Source organism: Globicephala melas, chromosome 12 (assembly GCF_963455315.2).
Source record: "Globicephala melas chromosome 12, mGloMel1.2, whole genome shotgun sequence".
Taxonomy (NCBI): Eukaryota; Metazoa; Chordata; class Mammalia; order Artiodactyla; family Delphinidae; genus Globicephala; species Globicephala melas.
In genome coordinates this window covers 82,525,697-82,546,039 of record NC_083325.1, presented here as the reverse complement: position 1 = coordinate 82,546,039, position 20,343 = coordinate 82,525,697, and the positions used below count along the sequence as shown (strand labels likewise).

General features: G+C 45.4%; 1 protein-coding gene across 5 annotated transcripts in view; it reads left to right on the top strand.

Annotated features, from left to right (window-relative positions):
- ATP6V1C2 (ATPase H+ transporting V1 subunit C2) overlaps positions 1–20,343 on the top strand; it is a 54,712-nt gene that overhangs the window by 11,076 nt on the left and 23,293 nt on the right. For 4 of the 5 annotated variants that reach the window (XM_070046831.1, XM_030844591.3, XM_030844589.3 and 1 more), the window contains exon 4: positions 18,306–18,391. In XM_070046831.1, coding sequence (XP_069902932.1) covers positions 18,306–18,391 — 86 coding nt within the window. Of the gene's footprint in view, positions 1–7,624; positions 7,695–18,305; positions 18,392–20,343 lie in introns of those variants that run through there. The other variant, XM_070046832.1, reaches the window with a different exon arrangement.

Below are 20,343 nucleotides of genomic sequence, written 5' to 3'. Positions count from 1 at the left end.
TAATTGCTTTACAGTGGGGTGTTAGTTTCTGCTGTATAACAAAGTGAATCAGTCATATGTATACATAAATCCCCACATCCCCCCCCCCTTGCGTCTCCCTCCCACCCTCCCTATCCCACCCCTCTAGGTGGTCACAAAACACCGAGCTGGGAACAGCTGCTTTAGATGGTACTGGGATGATCCGTTTCTGGAAAGTTTAAAACATGTCATTGTGACATATTGGGGCTTCCTGCTGAATTTCCAGTATTCTCTCGGTTTTCTCTTTGGGAGAAGAGGTGTATGGATTTTGGTAAATTTCATTTTCCTAGAAAATAATCTATTACCATCAACTTTTCCAAGTTATTTGCATTGAGTTCGATATTGTTGTGAGTTTTATAATTGTCTCTGCTAATTTCTCATTTTGTGTGTGTGTGTGTGTTTTCTTTGATTAGGCTACCCAGCAGTTTTACCTATATCACTCTTTAAGAGAAGCAGCCTTTTTTCTCAATTTTTTAAAATCAATGTTACCCTTTTCTGATTTCTAATTTTCACGTTTCTGCATTTATCTTAGTTTCCTTCCTCTTGCTTTGCTTGGGTTTATTTTCCTGCTCTTTTCTGTGAAACAACTGAGTTACATGCTGCGTTCATTTATGTTCTTTTTTGTTTCATTCTGTAATGTTCAAGGCAATGGATTTTTCTCGGCGTATTATGTAACTTTTGGAATTTCCATTATCATTTTTTTCTAGATGTTCTGCAAGTTTTTAAATGCTTTTTAAAATTTCTGGACTGTTGAGTTTTTTTGTTGTTTCTGTTTTCGTTTTTCACTTCTAATTCCATTGCTTTGTTGTTAGAGAATAAAATAAGTGCTATTTCTACCTTTGGGAATTTGAAGTTTTCTTTGCTGCTTTTTCTAAGTGTTGCATGGGTGCCTGAGATGGGTGTGGTCTCTTGTTTTCACTGTATAGAGTTGATATATGTCTGTTGGACCCACAGTATCGATGATTTCCATATCTGCTGGGTCCATGTTTCTAACCTTGATGCACTTTGCTGCTCTTACTGCTGGGTCATAAAGGTCTGTGACAGTTATGACTCCACTGAGGGTTGCCCCTTGATGTTCTCTAGAGTCTCTGTTATATTGTTCCCTGTCTTGAGTCCACACCACCTGCCGGTTGTCACGTCCCTGTTTTGCTAGGGGCCATTCTTTGATTACCCGTTGTATACCAGGCACTGTATTATTTCCTCATGAGCTCTTCACCACAGTCCCAGGAACTGGGTGAATATCCCCACGTTCTAGATGAGCACATTGATGTTCTCAGAGTTAAGTCACTGTGCAGGATCATAGCTGACGTGTGTCAGGCCTTCACTGGTCCCCCTGCTTCTCTCCCTTCCTGGCAGATGGCGGGGTTAACTTCTTTCCCGCCCGCCCTGCCCTTCATCCCCTCCTTCAAAGCCTGCTGGGATAGTCTCTGCTTTGACAGCCCCCAACCAGCTCCTGCAGTTCTCACCAAAGCGGAAGTCCCACCTGCAGGGAAGGAGCTGGTGTTGATTTCTGTGCTGAGGCCACAGGGCCAGCGCCAGCCTCAGGCAACATTGTGAAACTCACAGAGTGAGTCTTTGGAGGTTAAATTTAGTATCAGGCCCCTCCTTTTCATTTATTTATTTTCTTAATTGTTTGGCTGCTGTCAGGTCTTGTGGCGGCCAGCGGGCTTCTCTCTAGCTGTGGTGTGCGGGTTTTCTCTTCTCTAGTTGAGGCGCACGAGCCCAGTAGTTGTGGTGCGCAGGCTTAGTTGCCTTGCGGCATGTGGGATCTTAGCTCCCTGACCAGGGATCAAACCCGCGTCCCCTGAATTGGAAGGCGGATTCTCTACCATTGGACCGCCAGGGAAGTCCCCCCTTCCATTTTAGACCTGGATCAGCTCCTGGGAGCCACGGCTCCACTGTTCTCCAGACCTCAGCCCAGTCCTGTCCACACAGCACTCTTCACGCCTTACATAGATGGCAGCCACTTAGACTTATTTTCAGAGGCTTAAGGGGCAGCTTTAAATGGTTCTTTTTTGGCACTGGCTTTATGTCCGAAGTTAATATCATTCTCAACCGACAGCTTATATGTTTCCATTCTCCTCTTACGTGGTCTTTCCCACCTCAGTCAAAGGCTCCCGGGGCCCAGGCACCGAGCAAACGGTCTGGGCCCCTCCTTCCTGACCCTCCACTTGAGACCCCAGTGAGGACCGAGCCCGGCGGCCTCCGCCTGCCAACCTGTCCCGTTTCCGTCCACTCCCCTGCCTTCAACCAAACCACCTTCTTCTCATTCTGTATTTTTGCACCAAACTCCTGACCCAGGCCCGCCACCTGCCACCTCACCTTCGAAGGATGGGCCCCCTGTCGTCATCCCATCTCAGTTGGAATGTCACCCCCTCCAGAGGCCTTCTGTGGGCTACCAGCCAGCCGAGCCCCTCTAGGTCACCCTATTTTAATTCTCTGCCTTCCACACACCACTGTGTAACACTCTGCTTGTTTGTCTTTGTGTGTCTCTTGTAGAATATATGCCCCAAGGAAACAGGGACGGTATTTCTGTGCGCGGCTCCTGGCTCAGAGTGTGTGCTGAATTAATATCTACCGGGTACACGTCCATCTCACAGTAGTGGGCCTCCTCTTCTAGCACCTGTACCATCTCCTGGGGAACGTAAAAGATTTACAGGTCCTGGGTCACCACCTCCAGGGATGCTGATTGGGTCCGGTTGGGGTAGGGCCTGGGAATCTGCATTTTAAAGGGACCTCTGGGTGGTCCTGAGGCAGGTGGGCTTCCGACTTTGAGGACCGGTGTTCGTAATGGCGCTTACACAGCTATTTAGCCCACTGGATCCTAACGTACTTCTAGGAAGTATGTCTTAAGGCCAGGGATTCTAAATTTATATTTAAAAACTTACAACAAAGTTTTTTGTATTTGTTTTTGTGTGTGTGTGGTTTTTTTGTTTGTTTGTTTGTGAACAGATAATACGTTCACATGCATCAGAGATAAAAAACAATATAAATGACTCTACGTGAGAAGTTTCCCTTATGCTCTCCCGGTCCAACTCCCTCCTCAGCCCCCACTTAGGAAGCTGCTTGTATGAATTGCTTGGATACATTTCTGGTCCTTCTTTATGCAAATACAGGCAAATTCCAGCATAGATTTTTATTTCTCCCCTTTTCAAATGCAAAGTAGTAATCCACATGTTTAGCATCTTGCTTCTTTTTCACTTAACAATATATCCTGGGAGATTTTTCCCGTCAGTACATAGAGAGCCTTCTCGGTTTTAAGCTACCTTGAATTCCACATGGGGGAGGTATCATAGTTTATTAACCAGCCCTAGAAGTGGAGGCTTGCCTTATTTACTTTTATGGGGAAGGGGGTTATTACCAACAGTGCTGTAGGGTGTAATCTTGCTCCAACATCATTCCCTTGCACATATAATTGTGCAGGTGTATCTGCAGGATGAATTCTCAGAAGCAAATTGTTGGATCCCCGGGTCAGTGCTGTGGCCTCTCCCGTCGCGGAGCACAGGCTCCGGACGCGCAGGCTCAGCGGCCATGGCTCACGGGTCCAGCCGCTCCGCCGCATGTGGGATCCTCCCTGACCGGGGCATGAACCCGTGTCCCCTGCATCGGCAGGCGGACTCTCAACCACTGTGCCACCAGGGAAGCCCTGCCTTTGTAATTTTAATGGATGTCAGATTTCTCTGACCATTTTGCATTTCCACTAGCAATGAAATTAAGGGGTCCCCATTTTCCTACAATCTTTCTAATCAAGTATGCTGTCAAATTTGGGGGTTTTTATGAACCTGATAGGTAAGAAATGGTACCTCAGTGTAGTGTAGGCTTTTTTTTTTTTAAACGGCTTTATTTAGACGTAAATGATGTACAACAAATTCTTAAAGTGTACATTTCAAATGATGAGTTTTGACATATATACATCAGTGAAACCATCACCACAGTCAAGATAGAGCACATCTGTTACCCCCGAAAGTTCTTTGTGTCACCTCCTCAACAATGATCTGCTTTCTGTCACTGTAAGAGTGTGCACGTGCTTTAGAACTCTTTTTTTATATATATATAAATTTATGTATTTATTTATTTTTGGCTGCGTTGGGTCTTTGTGGCTGCTTGCGGGCTTTCTCTAAGTTGTGTTGAGCGGGGGGCTTCTCTTCATTGCAGTGTGCAGGCTTCTCATTGCAGTGGCTTCTCTTGTTGCGGGGCACGGGCTCTAGGCGTGTGGACTTCAGTAGTTGTGGCATGCGGGTTCAGTAGTTGTGGCTCGCGGGCTCTAGAGCGCTGGCCCAGTAGTTGTGGTGCACCGGCTTAGTTGCTCCGCGGCATGTGTGATCTTCCCGGACCAGGGCTCGAACCCGTGTCCCCTGCATTGACAGGCAGATTCTTAACCACTGCACCACCAGGGAAGTCCTAGTACTTTTATATAAATGGAATGATATAGTATGTACTCTATTTTTTTGGTTTGGTTTTTCCATTCTGTATCATTATTTGAGGTTTATCGATGTTGTAGTGTGTATATTAATTGTCTTTTTTTTTTTTTACCGCCGAGTAGTATTCCATTTTATGGGTAAGCCACAATTTATTCACCCATTGGAGGACATTTAGATGGTTTCCAGTTTTGCACTATTGAAGTTGTTATGAATATCCATGTACCTTTCTGTATTGACATAGTTTTCATTTCTCTTGGGTAAATACCTATTCCTTGAGGCAGCTAGGTTCCTGGTACCCAAAGTGTGATTGCATACCTCCCCTTTGACCCTCAAACCTTTGCATTGCTTCCTGACCCTGTGGGATGGTAGTGGCTTAGATGAGGGCCAGATTAGGACCCTCTAAAGCATGGTGTCCCAGGGCGTGGCCCCCTTGCCATGGACTAAGCTTGATATTACAGCTGCATTGAGTACTACTATTTTGTAGACATAAGGGATACTGATTTTTTTTAAAAGAAATGCCCATTTGAAAAGTTCACGTTCTGGGAGATGAGGCAGCAGAGTAAAGCAAACGTCTGGATCCTGTCGGTGGCACGTGAGTGAAGCAGGGAAGGCTGGGGACCGTGGTGGCTCTGAGGACCACTGGGCTGATTTCTTGCCTCACACCCTAAGGCGCTTATCCACTAGCCAGCCGGGGTTTGCTGAGCGTCTGTGTGTTTTCTAGGAGGCACTGTATGTTTGCTTGAGCTGATGACAACTCAATTAATACATTTTCAGAGATCTGTTTGTTTAGTGGTGACCAGATGAGGAAACCAGCACTTTAGCAGCGTGATAATTTATATGATGGAGGGAGGGTCCTGGTGTGAGCCCCCTGAGGGCAACAACTGTGTTCTGTTCGTTCACCGCTGTTTCCCATAACATCGCCTGGTGCATAGCGGATACAGTATGTTCTTGCTGAGTGCGGGAGGCAACAATTTTTGTTTTTAAATGGTAGTTCCTTTTTTTTTTAAATTGGGGTACAGTTGATTTGCAATGTTGTGTTAGTTTCAGGTGTGCAGCAGAGGAAGCAACGTGTTGTGGGTGGAGGTGTTCTCCAACGCTCTCTTGTACAATATTTGTTAGGGTTGACTTGCCTTGAGGAGGGGGCGCTTGGGCTGTTATAAAGGGTGAGTAGCATCCAGGTAGCTTCAGAAGACTGGCCCGGGAAGGGCAAAGGAGGGGAAGAGGGTGGAGAAAGAGGAGGCCGACAGGGAGGGGTGTTCCTTGTAAACTCTGCTGAGGAGTTGGAACGTCAATATTTGAACTTCTTGAGTTGAAGCAATGCGATGGCACGCTAAGATGTGTGTTTTTAGAGCTCCCTATGGCTGCCATGGGAGGGAGGGGCGGGAGGAGGCCAGATTGGGAGAGGCAGGGAAAGCACAGCGGAGGCTGTTGAAGGAAACCTGGACGAAGTTGGCATGACCTGCCTAGGACAGCGACCCAGGGCAGGGCTTGGACAGATTTCTGGTAATTGTAAAATATAGTGGAGGTGGGAAAAAAGGGGGTAGAGCCATGGAACTCGGGGGGAGGTGGCGACATCCAGAATAAATGACCAAACCAGTCCTTGACATTCTCCACGCTGGGCCTCCACCCTTGGAGCCAAGAAAAAGGCCGAGACATTCTTTTATAAAATTGAGATATAATTCCACACCGCAGCATTCCTCCCCTTAATGTATAAACTTCACTCGTCTCTAGTATATTTACAGAGTAGCCCAGCCATTGCCACTACCTAATTCCAGAACGTCGCCATCATCCCCAAAGGGTGATTGGAACCCATTGCCGTCCCCTCCCAAGGAGCGCCACGCTGTCCTAGAGGCCTAGTTTTTGTCCTGGTCAGCTCCCAAGGAGCTGTGTGACCTCAGGCAAGTCCCCACCTCGCCTTGGCCCCTGCAGGCCCTTCCAGCTGTGACCCCATATGATGATTCTGGGTGGGCAAACTATGTTATGGTCATACTTCCATGGCTCTAAAGTAATGTTAAAGATATTTTAATGGCCGGGGTGGGGAGCTTGTTTCGTTTTATTTTTTAATGGTAATAAAACACAGATGATTCTACTATAATTAACACCCTAATTAGCATCTTAGCATAAATCCTTGTCTTCATTTTTGGTTACCTCCTAAAGTTGCACTTCCGAAAGTGAAATTACAGGTTCAAAGGATGTAGAAATATTTAAAGTTGCTTGTATGCATTGCTAAATTGTTTTCCAACGAGGTTGCGAGAACGTGCTCTTTCATCAGACCCTCATTGATTCAGTGCCTTTAAAAAACGTCGTTCACGTCCCTGGCAAAATGAAAATGACGTATGATTGTGTGAATGTGGATTTCTTGGGTCACCAGCACGAGCAAGTACACTTTTGGGTGTTCCTGAGTCACCTGTCATCCCATTTCGTGATCTGCCATTTCTGACCTTGACCCCTCCATCCCCTGGGAAGGCTGCGGGTGGTACCAGTCTGGCGGCACCCTTCACCTGTGAGCCCTGGGGCCCCTGCCGTTGGGCGTGGTGACCGGGCTGCTGGGTGGGTTGACTTTTGGCAAACTCTCCAGAACGTACACAAGTGTGTGCTGATGCTCAGGGTCTAACTGCCCGGTTATTCCTAAAAGACCCCAGAGCATTTCAGTACCACTTCAGAACAAGTAGCCTTCCTCTCCTCCACGTTCCACTAGGGGGCAAATTTTCTCTGGGGGTAGGTTGGCTTTTTTAAAAATTTTTTTTATTTTGGTGGTGGCATGTGGGATCTTAGTTCCCCAACCGGGGATCGAACCCGTGCCCCCTGCAGTGGAAGCGCAGAGTCCTAACCACTGGAGCGCCAGGGAAGTCCCGGCAGGTTGGCTTTTTGGAGAGGACCAAGAATTTCTATGCTGTGTTGTGGGCAAGTTGAGCTGCACAAAGCCAACTTGGCCAGAACCCGTTCTGTTCTGAGTGACGGTGGCAGGGGGCGGGGTGACTTAACTGAGTGGCATTCCTCTAAAGGTGGAAATATTTGTCTATTTCTGAAACCGAGTTTCTGAGAATCAAGGGCAGAATTCAAAGTAAGCTGTAAGTGGGGCCAGAGTCCCCAGAGCAGGGACCTCCCAGAGACCTCACTGGATCTTGTTTCTCTAAAAAGAAAGTCACTGAATTGCTCTCCTCACATTTTCCTGATGACTTTGCTGCGGGACATGTCCCTTGGCCGAGGAGGAAGCAGAGAGACAGAGGAGGAAGCAGAGAGACAAAGGAGCGGGTGAGGTGCCTAGGGGCTCCTGAGTCACCAGAGGAGCCGTGGGGAGCAGGCTGCCTACCTGTGTGGAAGCTTCTGGACCTCACTGCTCAGGGCCGCCGTGTGGCTGCAGAGGGAGACTGGGCCTGTGGTGGCACCTTTACCTTGACTCTGAGGCCAGTTAGCGCTGAGGGAGGGGCTTGGGGTTTGGGTCCCCCATAGCGGGGCACGTCAATCCCAGGTGCGCTGCCAGCAGCTGGTGTGGAGGATGGAGACTGACTTTAGAGGCAGGGGTACAGGACTGGTACTAGCTGATGCTGCGGCCACCAGCAAAGGGCCAGGGGCGGGGGGAGTTTCTTGGCTTCCCTGAATCTGTTTCCTCAGCTCCTGGGGGCTTCTCCTTCTCTGTCCTGAGAATTCAGATGTATCTGTGCCAAGGGCCCTTCTGAGGACCGAGGGCAGCTCGCTAGATGGAGCCGCTGTTACCCTTGCTTAAGACCCTATGGAAACTCCCTCTTCCCTGCCTGTCACCTGTTGGCCCTCTCCCCCAGGCTTGGGGTCCTTTCAGAAAACCAGACCCACCTTAGTCTGCTCTGCCTGAATTACCCAGAAAACCCAGGGGAGGGGGGATGCCCTCTTTCATGTCCCGTACACTTGCACTCAGGAGCTCGGAACCTCGGAATAAAAGAGCCGTGCTCTCTTTATGAGAGAACTGGGTATAGGAGACCCAGCCCTTCCCACAGAGCAGGGCGAGAGGCGGGTGGGTACAGATCGCCCAGCCGAGGCGGAGCGCCCTGATGAAAGTGTGGCCCACAGGGATGCTTTGCTGTGCACAGTTTGGTGTGGAGACACCATTTAGGAAGCACCTCTGTGCTTGAGCCCTGGGGCAGGGACACTCAGGTGAGTGGGGATCAGCCCACTTCCACCTAGTGCGGGGCAGGCTTCCTGCCCCGGCTGCTCCTTCCCCCGACAGACCTGGGCCTGGGAAAGCCCTGAGGCCCTGCCCGCCAGACGGCCAGATGAGATTGCAGGAGGAGAGGCGGTAGACAGAGAGATCTCAGGAACACCTGCCTAGCTGTGCTCTTAGCTCTTGAGCCCTCATATACCCCAAGGCGCAGCAGGGATTCTGGGCCCCCTTGGAGCCCAGGGTGCAGAAATCAGCAGTGCTCAAGGTGCCCCAGAAGATTTGTAGAAAGGGAGGACAGGGTGTTTCTGTCACATACTCGGCCACAGGCATCTCCGTCTTTCCTGACTCTTATCCCTGCCATTCCAGGTCTCTGGATTCTGCCTGCTTAGCTCCTCCCTTCTCTGTTCCCTACCTGCCCCACCTCCTGCCTGGGTGATGCCTCCCCCCCCACCCCCATCTTACTCATTCTCCCCGTGGGGGCTCCCCAGATGACTGCCACGGTATCAGCAGTTAATTTGAAAGAAATCTTAATGGGCTGTGCCCAGGTAGATGCTTTTGACTTATTCCTTTATTAGCTTCTTGCTTTGTGTATTTGCAGGACCATTATTGGTCTTTTTATTATTAATACATAATCATGCTGGTTTTTTTAAGTCCGAATTCACCTCTACAGTCCCACTCCCCAAAGGACACCATTTCCACAATTTATTTTGAATCTTTATAGACTTTTCTATACATAATACAAGTTTGAGTGTTTATGTCTTTTGCTTTTTACAAAAACGTGGTCTTAACTATAGATACTGTTTATTATTTGCCTTTTTTCCTTTTATTCCATGATGTACAACCTTTCATGGCAGTCTGAGATACCTCCCTCATTGCTTTTTGTTTGTTAGTTTGTTTTTAGCTTTTTGGCCATGCGGCGTGGCATGCGGGATCTCAGTTCCCCAATCAGGGATCACACCTGCTCCCCCTGCAGTGGAAGTGCTGAGTCTTAATCAATGGACCGCCAGGGAAGTCCCTCTGCCTCATTGTTTTTTAGAGATTCCTTGGTGATCCATTATATCAGCTGGGTCCCCTATTGATAACATTGAGATGACTTCCTGTCTTCTGCAATTACAGACCATGACACAGCCCACATCCTTGTGTATACGTTTTTTTGCGCAGGAGCCAGCGTATCAGAAGGGCCAATTCCTAGAAGTAGAATTGCTGGGCAAAAATATCTGTGTGTTAAAAACGTTTGATCGATATTCTGAAAATACTCTCTTGTAAAGCTGTTCATTTGACACGCTGTGTCAACGGGGCATGGGTATTCCCATTTCCTAGAGTACTTGCCAGTGCTGAAATTATAAATCTTTTTACTGTGCCCATCTGGTAAGTGAAAAATGCTTTATCCCAGCAAGTGAGGTTAAGCTTTTATCCTGATGTTTACGGGTGACTTTTTGTTGTTCTGCCAAGCATTTTACCAGGCCTCCTCACCATCAGTGTTGGCTGGTGATTTTGAGCCCTTTTCAGTGCTTGTTGGCCATTTGTATATCTCCTTTGGAGAAATGTCTGTTCAAGCCCTAGGCCCATTTTTTTTTTGTTTTTGTTTTTGTTTTTTTGTTTTTTTTTGTTTTTGCGGTACGCGGGCCTCTCACTGCTGTGGCCTCTCCCGTTGTGGAGCACAGGCTCCTGACGCGCAGGCTCAGCGGCCATGGATCACGGGCCCAGCCGCTCCGCGGCATGTGGGATCTTCCCAGACCGGGGCACGAACCCGTGTCCCCTGCATCGGCAGGCGGACTCTCAACCACTGCGCCACCAGGGAAGCCCCCCTAGGCCCATTTTTGAATGAAGTTGTATGTTTTTATGTTGTGATTTTTAGGGATTCTCTATATATTCTGAATATTAATCCCTTATCAGATGGTTTGCAATTTTTTTTCTCTCATGCTGTGAGATGCCTTTTTATCCTGTTGATAATGTTTTTGATGCACTGTTTAAAATTTTTCAAGTCCAACTTGTATTTTTTTTTTCTTTTTTTGCCTGTGCTTTTGGTGTCGTATTGAAGAAATCATTTCCTAGTCCAATATCATTAAGTTTTTGCCTTGTGATTTACTCCAAGCATTTTATGGTTTCAGGTCTTACATTTAGGTCTTTGATCCATTTTGAGTTAATTTTTATATATGGTGTTAGGTAAGGGGTTAAATTAACTTCATTCTTTTACAGTTTTCCCAGCACTGTTTGTTGAAATAATTGTCCTTTCCTCATTGAATGCTGTTGGCTCCTTTGTGAAAAATCATTTGATCATATATGTGAGAGTTTATTTCTGGGGTCTCTATTCTATTCCATTGGTCTATATGTATGTCTATGCTAGTACCACACTGTTTTGATTACTGTAGATTTGTAGTAAGTTTTGAAATCAAGAAATATAAGTCTTTCAGCTTTATCTTTATTTCTTCAAATATTCTCTCTGCTCCTTTCTCTTCTTTTTCTGGGACTACCACAATGCACATGTTGGTCTACTTGGTGGTGTCCCACAGGTTCCTTAGGCTCTGTTCACTTTTCTTCTATCTTTTTATTTCTGTTCCTCAGACTCAATAATTTCCAATGTCCTGTCCTCAATTCACCGAGTCTTTCTTCTTCCTGCTCAAATCTGCCTTTGAATTCCTCCAGTGAATTTTTTATTTCAGTTATTGTACTTTCCAGCTCCAGAATTTCTTTTAGGTTTCTCCTTAGGTTTTCTATCTCTTTATTGATATTTCCAGTTTGCTCATACTTTGTTTTCTTAACTTTCTCTGCATCTTCTTTTAGTTCTTTGAGCATCTTTAAGACAATTGTTTTAAAGTCTTTGTCTAGTAGATCTGCCATCAGATCTTTTTCAGGGATAGTTTATGTTGATATATGTCTTTCCTTTGAATGGGCCCTATTTTCCTGTTTCTTTGTATGTTTTGTGATTTCTTTTGTTGTTGTTGAGCCCTGGACATTTGAATCTAATAATGTGGTAACTCTGGAAATCAGATCCTCCACCTTCCCCAGGATTTGCTGGGTTTTGTTGTTTTTGCTTATTATTAAAAAAAAAAAATTATTGTTGTAGTTTGTCTCTGTGCCAAGGACCAGCCTGAGGCGTAAACATAAAGTCCCCTTAAGTCTTTTCTGAGGCTTTCCCTGGACATGCACAGCCATTTTCTGATTTCCCCCATGTGCACAGTTGTTTTTGGATGTCCTAGTCTTAATGTCCGGCTCCCAAAAATGGGAAAAAAAGAGAAAAGAAGGGAGGAAAAATGGGCACTGGCCCTTTAAATCCCTTGGGAGTCACTACAGCTAGAGGGAGGGGGTTTCGCAACAATGTGGGGAGGTGGCAGCAATGGCTGCCCACCTCTTCGTCTGTGCCTCTGTGATCAGAAGTAGCAGTCAGAGCAGATTCTCCACTGTTTAGAGGACAGGGTCCTTTGCCCACCCTGGCTTCTGCAAACTGTATCAGCTACTCCAGGAACACAGGGCTGCCTGCCATGGCTGGGGGTGGGGAGGGATGGCTGCTACTGTGCTAAGAGCTGAAACTGACCCAGATTGACTACAGTTTTATGGTTCAAGCTTCCACCCGACAGTTGCAAGCCTTCAATAGGCTCCAGAGCTCCAAAACAGTCACAGAACAGCAGACAGACTCTGCCAGTGCCACTGTTGTCTAGGTGGGCAGACAGGCTCCTGGTGCTTGTGACTACCATCGTCCTGGAATTCTCTCCCACTTATCACCGTTTTAACCATTCTTAAAATAGTTCGGTGGCATTAAGTACCTTCACATTGTTGTGCAACCGTCACTGCCATTCATTTTCAGAACTCTTTAATCTTGCAAAACTGAAACTCTGCTAACCCATTTTACACTACACTAACTCCTTATTCCCTCCTCCTTCCAGCTCCTGGAAACCATCATTTTACTTAAGGTTTCTATGAATTTGACTCTAGGTACCTCATTTAAGTGTAATTATACAGTGTTTCTTTTTTTATTTCACTTAACATAATGACCTCAAGGTTCATCCATGTTGTATCAGGCAGCAGAATTTCCTTCCTTTTTAAGGCTGCATCATTATTCCACTATATGGGTAATACCGCATTTTGTTTATCGATTCATCCACCAACGGGCACTTGGATTGCTTCAATCTTTTGGCTCTTGTAAATAATGCTGCTATGTTTATTTATTTTTATTCATTATTATTTATTTCATTATTATATTATTATTTATTTCATTTCTTTTGTTTTCTACTTACAAAAGTAACATTATGTCTTAATTCAAGCATGACATTACAGAAGTACATAGAAAGGGAAAAGTGCTGTTCTTGTACCCACAAAGGTAACCAGTGTTAACAGTTTGGTGTCTTTTCTTTCAGGATTCTCGTTTAGGTGTATACTGACATATAATTTTTTAAAGTGGGATTATAGGGCTTCCCTGGTGGCGCAGTGGTTGAGAATCCGCCTGCCGATGCAGGGGACACAGGTTCGTGACCCGGTCTGGGAGGATCCCGCATGCCGCGGGGCGGCTGGGCCCGTGAGCCATGGCTGCTGACCCTGCGCGTCTGGAGCCTGTGCTCCACAACGGGAGAGGCCACAGCAGTGAGAGGCCCGCGTACCACAAAAAAAAAAAAAAAAAAAGATAGTATCTGTTGGACTTCCCTGGCGGTCCAGTGGTTAAGACTCTGCACTTCCAATGCAGGGGGCACGGGTTCGATCCCTGGTAGGGAAACTAAGATCCCACATGCTGTGTGGCCAAAAAAACCAAAGATAGTATCTTGTAAAAAAATATTTTTTCTTTTCTTTGTTTTACCAATTTTTAAAAATTGAATGTTATTTTACAATGTTGTGTTAGTTTCAGGTGTACAGCAAAGTGATTCAGTTTTATATATATACATATACATATATATATTCTTTTTCAGATTCTTTTCCATTATAGGTTAATGTAATGGTGATTATAGGTTATTCAATAAGATATTGAATATAGTTCCCTGTGTTTTACAGTAGGTCCATGTTGTTTATCTATTTTATGTATAGTAGTAAGTGTATATTAATCCCAAATTCCTAATTTATCTTTCCCCTCCCCCCCCATTGTCCCCTTTGGTAACCGTAAGTTCATTTTCTATGTCTGAGAGTCGGTTTCTGTTTTGTAAATAAGTTCATTTGTATCATTTTTTTAGATTTCACATATAAGTCTTTCTCTCTCTGACTTACTTCACTTAATATGATAATCTCTAGGTCCATCCATGTTGCTGCAAAAGGCATTATTTCATTCTTTTTCATGGCTGAGTAATATTCCATTGTATATATGTACCACGTCTTCTTTATTCACTCATCTGTCGATGGACATTTGGGTTTGTTTCCATGTTTTGGCTATTATACACAGTGCTGCTATGAACACTGGGGTGAATGTATCTTTTCTAACTAGAGTTTTCTCTGGATATATGCCCAGGAGTGGGATTGCTAGATCATATGGTAACTCTATTTTTAGTTTTTTAAGGAACCTCCATACTGTTCTGCACAGTGGCTATATCAATTTACATTCCCACCAACAGTGTAGGAGGGTTCCTTTTTCTCCACACCCTCTCCGGCATTTATTATTTGTAGACTTTTTCATGATGGTCATTCTGACCAGTGTGAGGTGATACCTCATTATAGTTTTGATTTGCAGTTTTCAAATAATTAGTGATATTGAGCATGTTTTCATGTGCCTGTTGGCCATCAAAAAAATTTTTTTATAAGGTAAAATGTACATACAGTGAAATGTGTACATCTTGTATGAACAGGTTGATGAATTTTGTTGGGTGCCTCAGTGTAACCAAACCCCAATCAAGGTTGCACATCATCTGCGATTTGCTTTTTTAATTAAAAATATGATTTCTGTATCTTCCCTTGTGGGTTAGTATAAGCTTTTGTGTTAGAGGAGGGAGCCAGAGTTTAGTTTAGACAGGCACTGAAGAGCATGGCTTTGGAGTCATGTAGATCTGGGCTCAACTTCTGCTCTGACACTTATAACTCACTGTAGGGGGACTTTTAGCTCTTTAAGTCTTAATTTTTTCATCTTCAGAGTGGGGATGTTACCTAGCTCAAAAGAGCGTCTCAAGAATTGAGTCCCCAAAACACCTAAGAGCCCTTACAAATCGATGTTTTTTTTAAAAAAAATGACGAGAAACCAGTGAAAGATATGAACACTCTATTACCAGAAGAAGACAGCCATCGGTAGAGTCTAATAAACCTATCAAAAGATGTCCAGCCTCATGGATGATCAAACAGATGCAAGTCGGAGCACCAGTGAGATAGAACTTTTCAGCTCTCAGATTGGCAGGGATTAAAAAGATCCGTAATCCATCACTTTAGGAGGCAGGCGGTCTCATCCATTGTTGGTGGGAGGGTACATTGGCTCTGTATACTTGGCGGATAATTTGGCCTTATCTGTTAGAACTGCAAGTGCTCACACCCTGTATTCCAGTAGTTACTCGTCTGCAATTTATCCTACATATGTGCCTGCACAAATGGGCAAAATATATGCTTTGCTGCAAAATCATTCAAAGCGTAAACCGCCCAAATGTTCAATCGGGAGAGTTAGTTATGATACAACCTTGCAACGAAATACTATGCAGTCAATGAAAGGAATGAGGAAGCTCTACCGTGACGTGTAAAGGTTTTCACAATGAACTGTAAAGTGAGAAAAGTAAATTTAAAACAGCATCTAGACTCTTAGATTCCTTTCAATGAGAAAAATGTTCTGATTTTGTCATACCACAATTCACGGATGACTGTAGTTAATGATCACAGTAAGTCAGGGAATTTTTGTTACGTGTAACAAGCAGGTTTTCCAGCAATTAAGCTTCGTCAGACCGTGCTATTCTGAGATGTTCCGTGGTGGTGTACACACCTAGGGGCAGGTGCGCCTCCATGCTTGTTATAGTTAAACATTTCTTGGAGGCTAGAATTGGGAACAGCAAAGAGTCATTAACAGAATGACGAGGGAGTTCTGCTTTTAGGTCGATTAGGAAGGAAGCATGTGTGTTATTTAGGTGCTATGACATTCGTTTATTCATTCAGCAAACATTTCCTGAACAGCTGCTGTGCTTCAGGCATTGCCATTAGGGTTGCAGTTACTACTTCCTTCATGTAAATTACTCAGAATGTGACAGAGGATATGGTAATAAGAGACAGCAACCTGCATGTGTCGCTATAATGATGATAAAGAGGAGTGCTTGACAGCATTAGAAAGAAGCTCTCTGAGAGCAGGGGCTGCTCTGTGCATAGCATCTAGGTTCACAGCGCTCTAATCAGTGCTTGGCACACAGTTGATTAATGTCTGGAATTTGCTAAATGAATGAGTGAATGAGCGAATGAATTTATAGGGTCAGGGTTCTAACAAATAACAGAAGACATGCTCCAGTTAGGATGATTTGAGAAAGGTCTATTCATAAAGGAGCGTGTAGTTGTATGAGGGCTGTTGAGAAGCACAGGGAATGGTACAGGAACCCAGGTAGACGCAGAGAGGTTGCCACACCCCTAGGCTATAGGAGATGAGGGGAGATAGGTTACTGGAACTGGGAGGGAACCAGATTTGTACCCCCTACCCCTGCCCTCACTGTCTCCTATCGAATCTACTGGGGAGCCAGAGGGCAGAGAGCCCAGGCGCCTCCATCAGGCTGCCGAGAGCTCATCTGAAGGTACCTACCACAAGCTCCCGGGGGCCTGGTTCTTGACATGCATTGCACCAAACTCTGTGAGATGAGGAACATCACCCGCATTTTGCCAAGGAAACAGAATGAGATTAGCTAGGTAACTTGCCCCGTTGTCATTAGTAAGATGCAGAACTGCTATCCTCAGAAATGCCAACACATTTGTGGAGATTTGAGCCCAGGTGGCCTAGAGCCTTGGGGTCCACAGACAAACTGGGTAGTTGGGAGGCAAATTACTCCTCTGGGCCACAGTCTCCCATCTGTAAAATGGGATGATAATCATCACAAAAATTCGAGAATTTTTGTGATGATTCGATAACAGTGATAGAGGACTTGGTAAACAAAAGAGGACCTCAACTTAATATAAACTGTGGAAGTGTTAAGTATTTGGAAGTATGCCAGAATTCAAAGCACGTGTTTCCTTTTGGGTGGGAGAGTGTGGTTGTTCATTTTTTTAAAAAATTAATTAAATAATTAATTATATTTATTTTTGGCTGCATTGGGTCTTTGTTGCTGTGCGTGGGCTTTCTCTAGTTGCGGCGAGCGGGGGCTACTGTTCATTGCAGTGCTCGGGCTTCTCATTGCGGTGACTTCTCTTGTTGCGGAGCATGGGCTCTAGGCACGCGGGCTTCAGTAGTTGTGGCACGTGGGCTCAGTAGTTGTGGCTCGCAGGCTCTAGAGCACAGGCTCAGTAGTTGTAGCGCATGGGCTCAGTAGTTGTGGTGCATGGGCTCAGTTGCTCCGCGGCATGTGGGATCTTCCTGGACCAGGGCTCGAACCTGTGCCCCTGCATTGGCAGGCAGATTCCCAACCACTGCACCACCAGGAAAGCCCCTTCATTTTTTGTTAATTACTTTATACTTGTATTTTTCAGTTTATGGTCACGAACATACATAAGTTAGATGCGAAAACAAGTTGCTCTCCCTGCCTACTCTGTCATTTTTTCCTTCCCTCTCTCCGTCTTTCCCTCTCTCCCTCTCTTTCTTTAATCTGGGGCCTTTCAGTGCCCTCTGCCTCAGTTTTCTGTGTCGGGCCCTAGGCCCTTGGGCTCCACTCTGAGTGGCACATGGCCAGTGTCTGCATCAGCAGAAAACCGTGTTCTCCATTTGGAATTCAGTGACCTCATCCTCCTGCCTGCAAACACCTGCTCCCTCCTGGGAGCCAGGAGAATGAGTAGAGAGGGCCTGAGGCAAAGATGTAGATCATCAGAGCTTTTAGACTTTGATCCTGGTTGGCCTGCTGCCAGCTGGACTTCTAACTGATGGGCCTCCAGGAGTGGACACTCTTTGCCACCAGACACTCCTGCCTGACTAGTTCTATTAATATTTATAACAATCCCGCAAAATGGGTATCATCCCATTTTACAGAGAAGAGAACTGAGGCTCAAAGAGATTAAATGAATTTGGCCAGAGTCATACCTTTGGCAGAGCCACAGTGAACTTGAGCCCTTCTGCCTCCAAGTCTCATACTTTCCTTTCCTTTCTCGTACTTTCTGGAGCCTTCAGTATGTTTTCTGAAGACTTAGAAAGTTTTAATTTTCTAATTATAAAAGCAATACTGGATTAGAATAGAAAATATGTAAAGTAGGAAGAGCATTTTCACATAGCTGCAGCCATACTGTGTGTATAAGTCTGTATCTTGTTTTCTTTCCACGTAACATTATAATGCACGCCTTGTTCCACGGTATTAGAAATTCCTTGTAAACCTATTTTCAGTGGCTGCTAATAACCCCTCAGCTGGGTATACCGTCCTTCACTTAAACAATCCGCTATTGTCAGACCTTCCAGCGGCTCCCAGTTTTTCGCTGTCAGCAACGTTACTGCGAAGAACATCTTTTTATTCAGAAAGCTTTTTCTGTTTGTCCTGTTTCCTTAAGATAGTTTCCCAGAAGTGGAAACACTGGTTTAAATACTGGTTAGCATTTTACGTCTCTTCATGCATATTGCTGGGTTGTTCTCCCAAAGGGTGACTCTGGTCCTTTTCCTGCCAGCAGAGTGTGAGAGTATGCTGAGGGCAGTTCCCTACTCTAACTGGCTTTTTGTTCTTTCCCCAAAGCCTCATAAAGAGAATGGCCCAGAGTGTGGTGGAAGTGATGGAGGATGCAAAGGGGAAGGTCCAGGAGAACCTCCTGGCCAATGGAGGTAGGTTCCTGAAGTGCGTTTATGACGGTGCTTTCCCAGCCCATTTTGGTCCATCAGTGGCCTCACATGTGACCACACAGTAGCGGCTGAAATGATGCAGGTACCACGGAGGCTCTAGACTGACACATCGGCACCGCTGTTTGGAAGACGTGCCCCTTTACAAGCTTATAATCCTGCTGTCTCATTTCTAAAGCATCTGGCATTTCTTACCTGTAGCTGAACTCCTCAGTGAAATTTGAAATGAAAATGGGTTCAATGAGGTTTAATGGTTGGTTGGCTCACCCACCTTGTCTATCAGCCCCCACTTTATCCCGCATGGAGTATTCCGTCCCCACCCCCCAACCCATTTATCCCTTTCCCCAAACGAGGCTGAAAAATGCCTCCATTGCTGGGAATGCCTCAGACTGAATTCTTTAGTTGTGCCCAGTAGGCGGAGGAGAGATGGACCAAAAACACTTTGGGTAGCATGTTTGCCTTTGGCGTTCTGTCTCCCCTATGCAAACAGGATAAATCTTTAGATTCCAAGGATGTTTTGGTCCATGAATTAGTGTACAAACAATTTGAGTGCACTTAAAACGTGCAAGACAAAAGCTTTGAGGCTTTGGAAACCTTAGAATTAGGTGTTTCAGCATCTGTAGAGATAATTAGACCTATGACTCTATGCATAAGTATACTGAAAATGAGAACATATATTCTATATTTAATATTTATTTATATCATTTATTACATATAAATTAAAGTCTTTTCCCTTCGGCGAACATTTCTTTTTTGTGGCCGCCGTGTGGCATGTGGGGTCTTAACTCCCTGACCAGAGATCGAACTCGTGCCCCCTGCAGTGGAAGCGTGGAGTCCTAACCACTGAACCGCCAGGGAATTCCCTCCTGGGAACACTCGAAAGCTTTTTCTTTGCTTGTTTTAACTGATACATGGAAATGTTCGTACTCCCAAATCTGAACTTAGTTTTGTATGTTAATGCAGTCTAATAACTCCACCTTATTACGTTGCAGGTTTGAAGGAGAAAATGAAATGTTTAAAGAGTAGGTTGTGCGTTGTTTGTTGTGTGTGTGCTCAGTGTGCCACCCGCATGTCCCCCGGAAGGTGGAATCTCAGTCTGGTTGTAGGGATACAGTGATCAGGTGACGATGGATTTCTCAAGTGACAATCTCGTAGCGTGGTCACGATATCCATATAACACAGATAGCAACTGTTTTTTCCCTCCCCGCTCTTCCTTGCATCTCCCTTCCCTCGAGGGAGGCAAGGCATGCAGCACTGCATGCCTCCTGGCGTGGTGAATGCCTTGACCCTGGAGTTCAAGATCAACTTGGGCATCTTTTGGCTTGCGGTTCGCTTCTTGCCGTGATGGCTGTCCCTAGCGTCCTCCTGCCTGTTCTTGGGGGCTGGCTCATACAGGGAGCCCTCTTCTCTCAGGCCCCTCCTGGGAGAGTCCCTGTGCTTAAACAGGCCATTTCTGGTTTCCCTGTTCGAAGGTGTCGTTTGCTTTGGTTTTTCTCCAGCCTGCTCAGACTGGTGGAATTGAAGCCAGCAGATCCTCTTAGGACAAATACAAATCTTTACAGATTAGAAGTCACCAAAATGCCTTCCCAAATGCAATCTGATAGTTACACTGAGATTTCTTGCCGAGGCTAATCAAAAAAAATTATTTTGTTCAATTGATGAACTGGTCTTACTTCCCAGCAGGTAACTCATAGGGCCCTAGACTGAAGCGTGGACTTAGGGCCTAGAGCTATTTTCTACATAAAAACCTGGTCCTGAGGATTCTAGGATTTGAGCTCACATTACGATAATGATCAAAATGCTTACATTCTATTCAAAATCCACGTCAATTAAAATTAGATGTTATTGTTACATCGTATCCATTCCCAGTCCAAATGGCACGACTCTAACAGCCGCTGCTTCTCCTCTCAGGAGGTGGGAATTCAGCTTCATTTGTT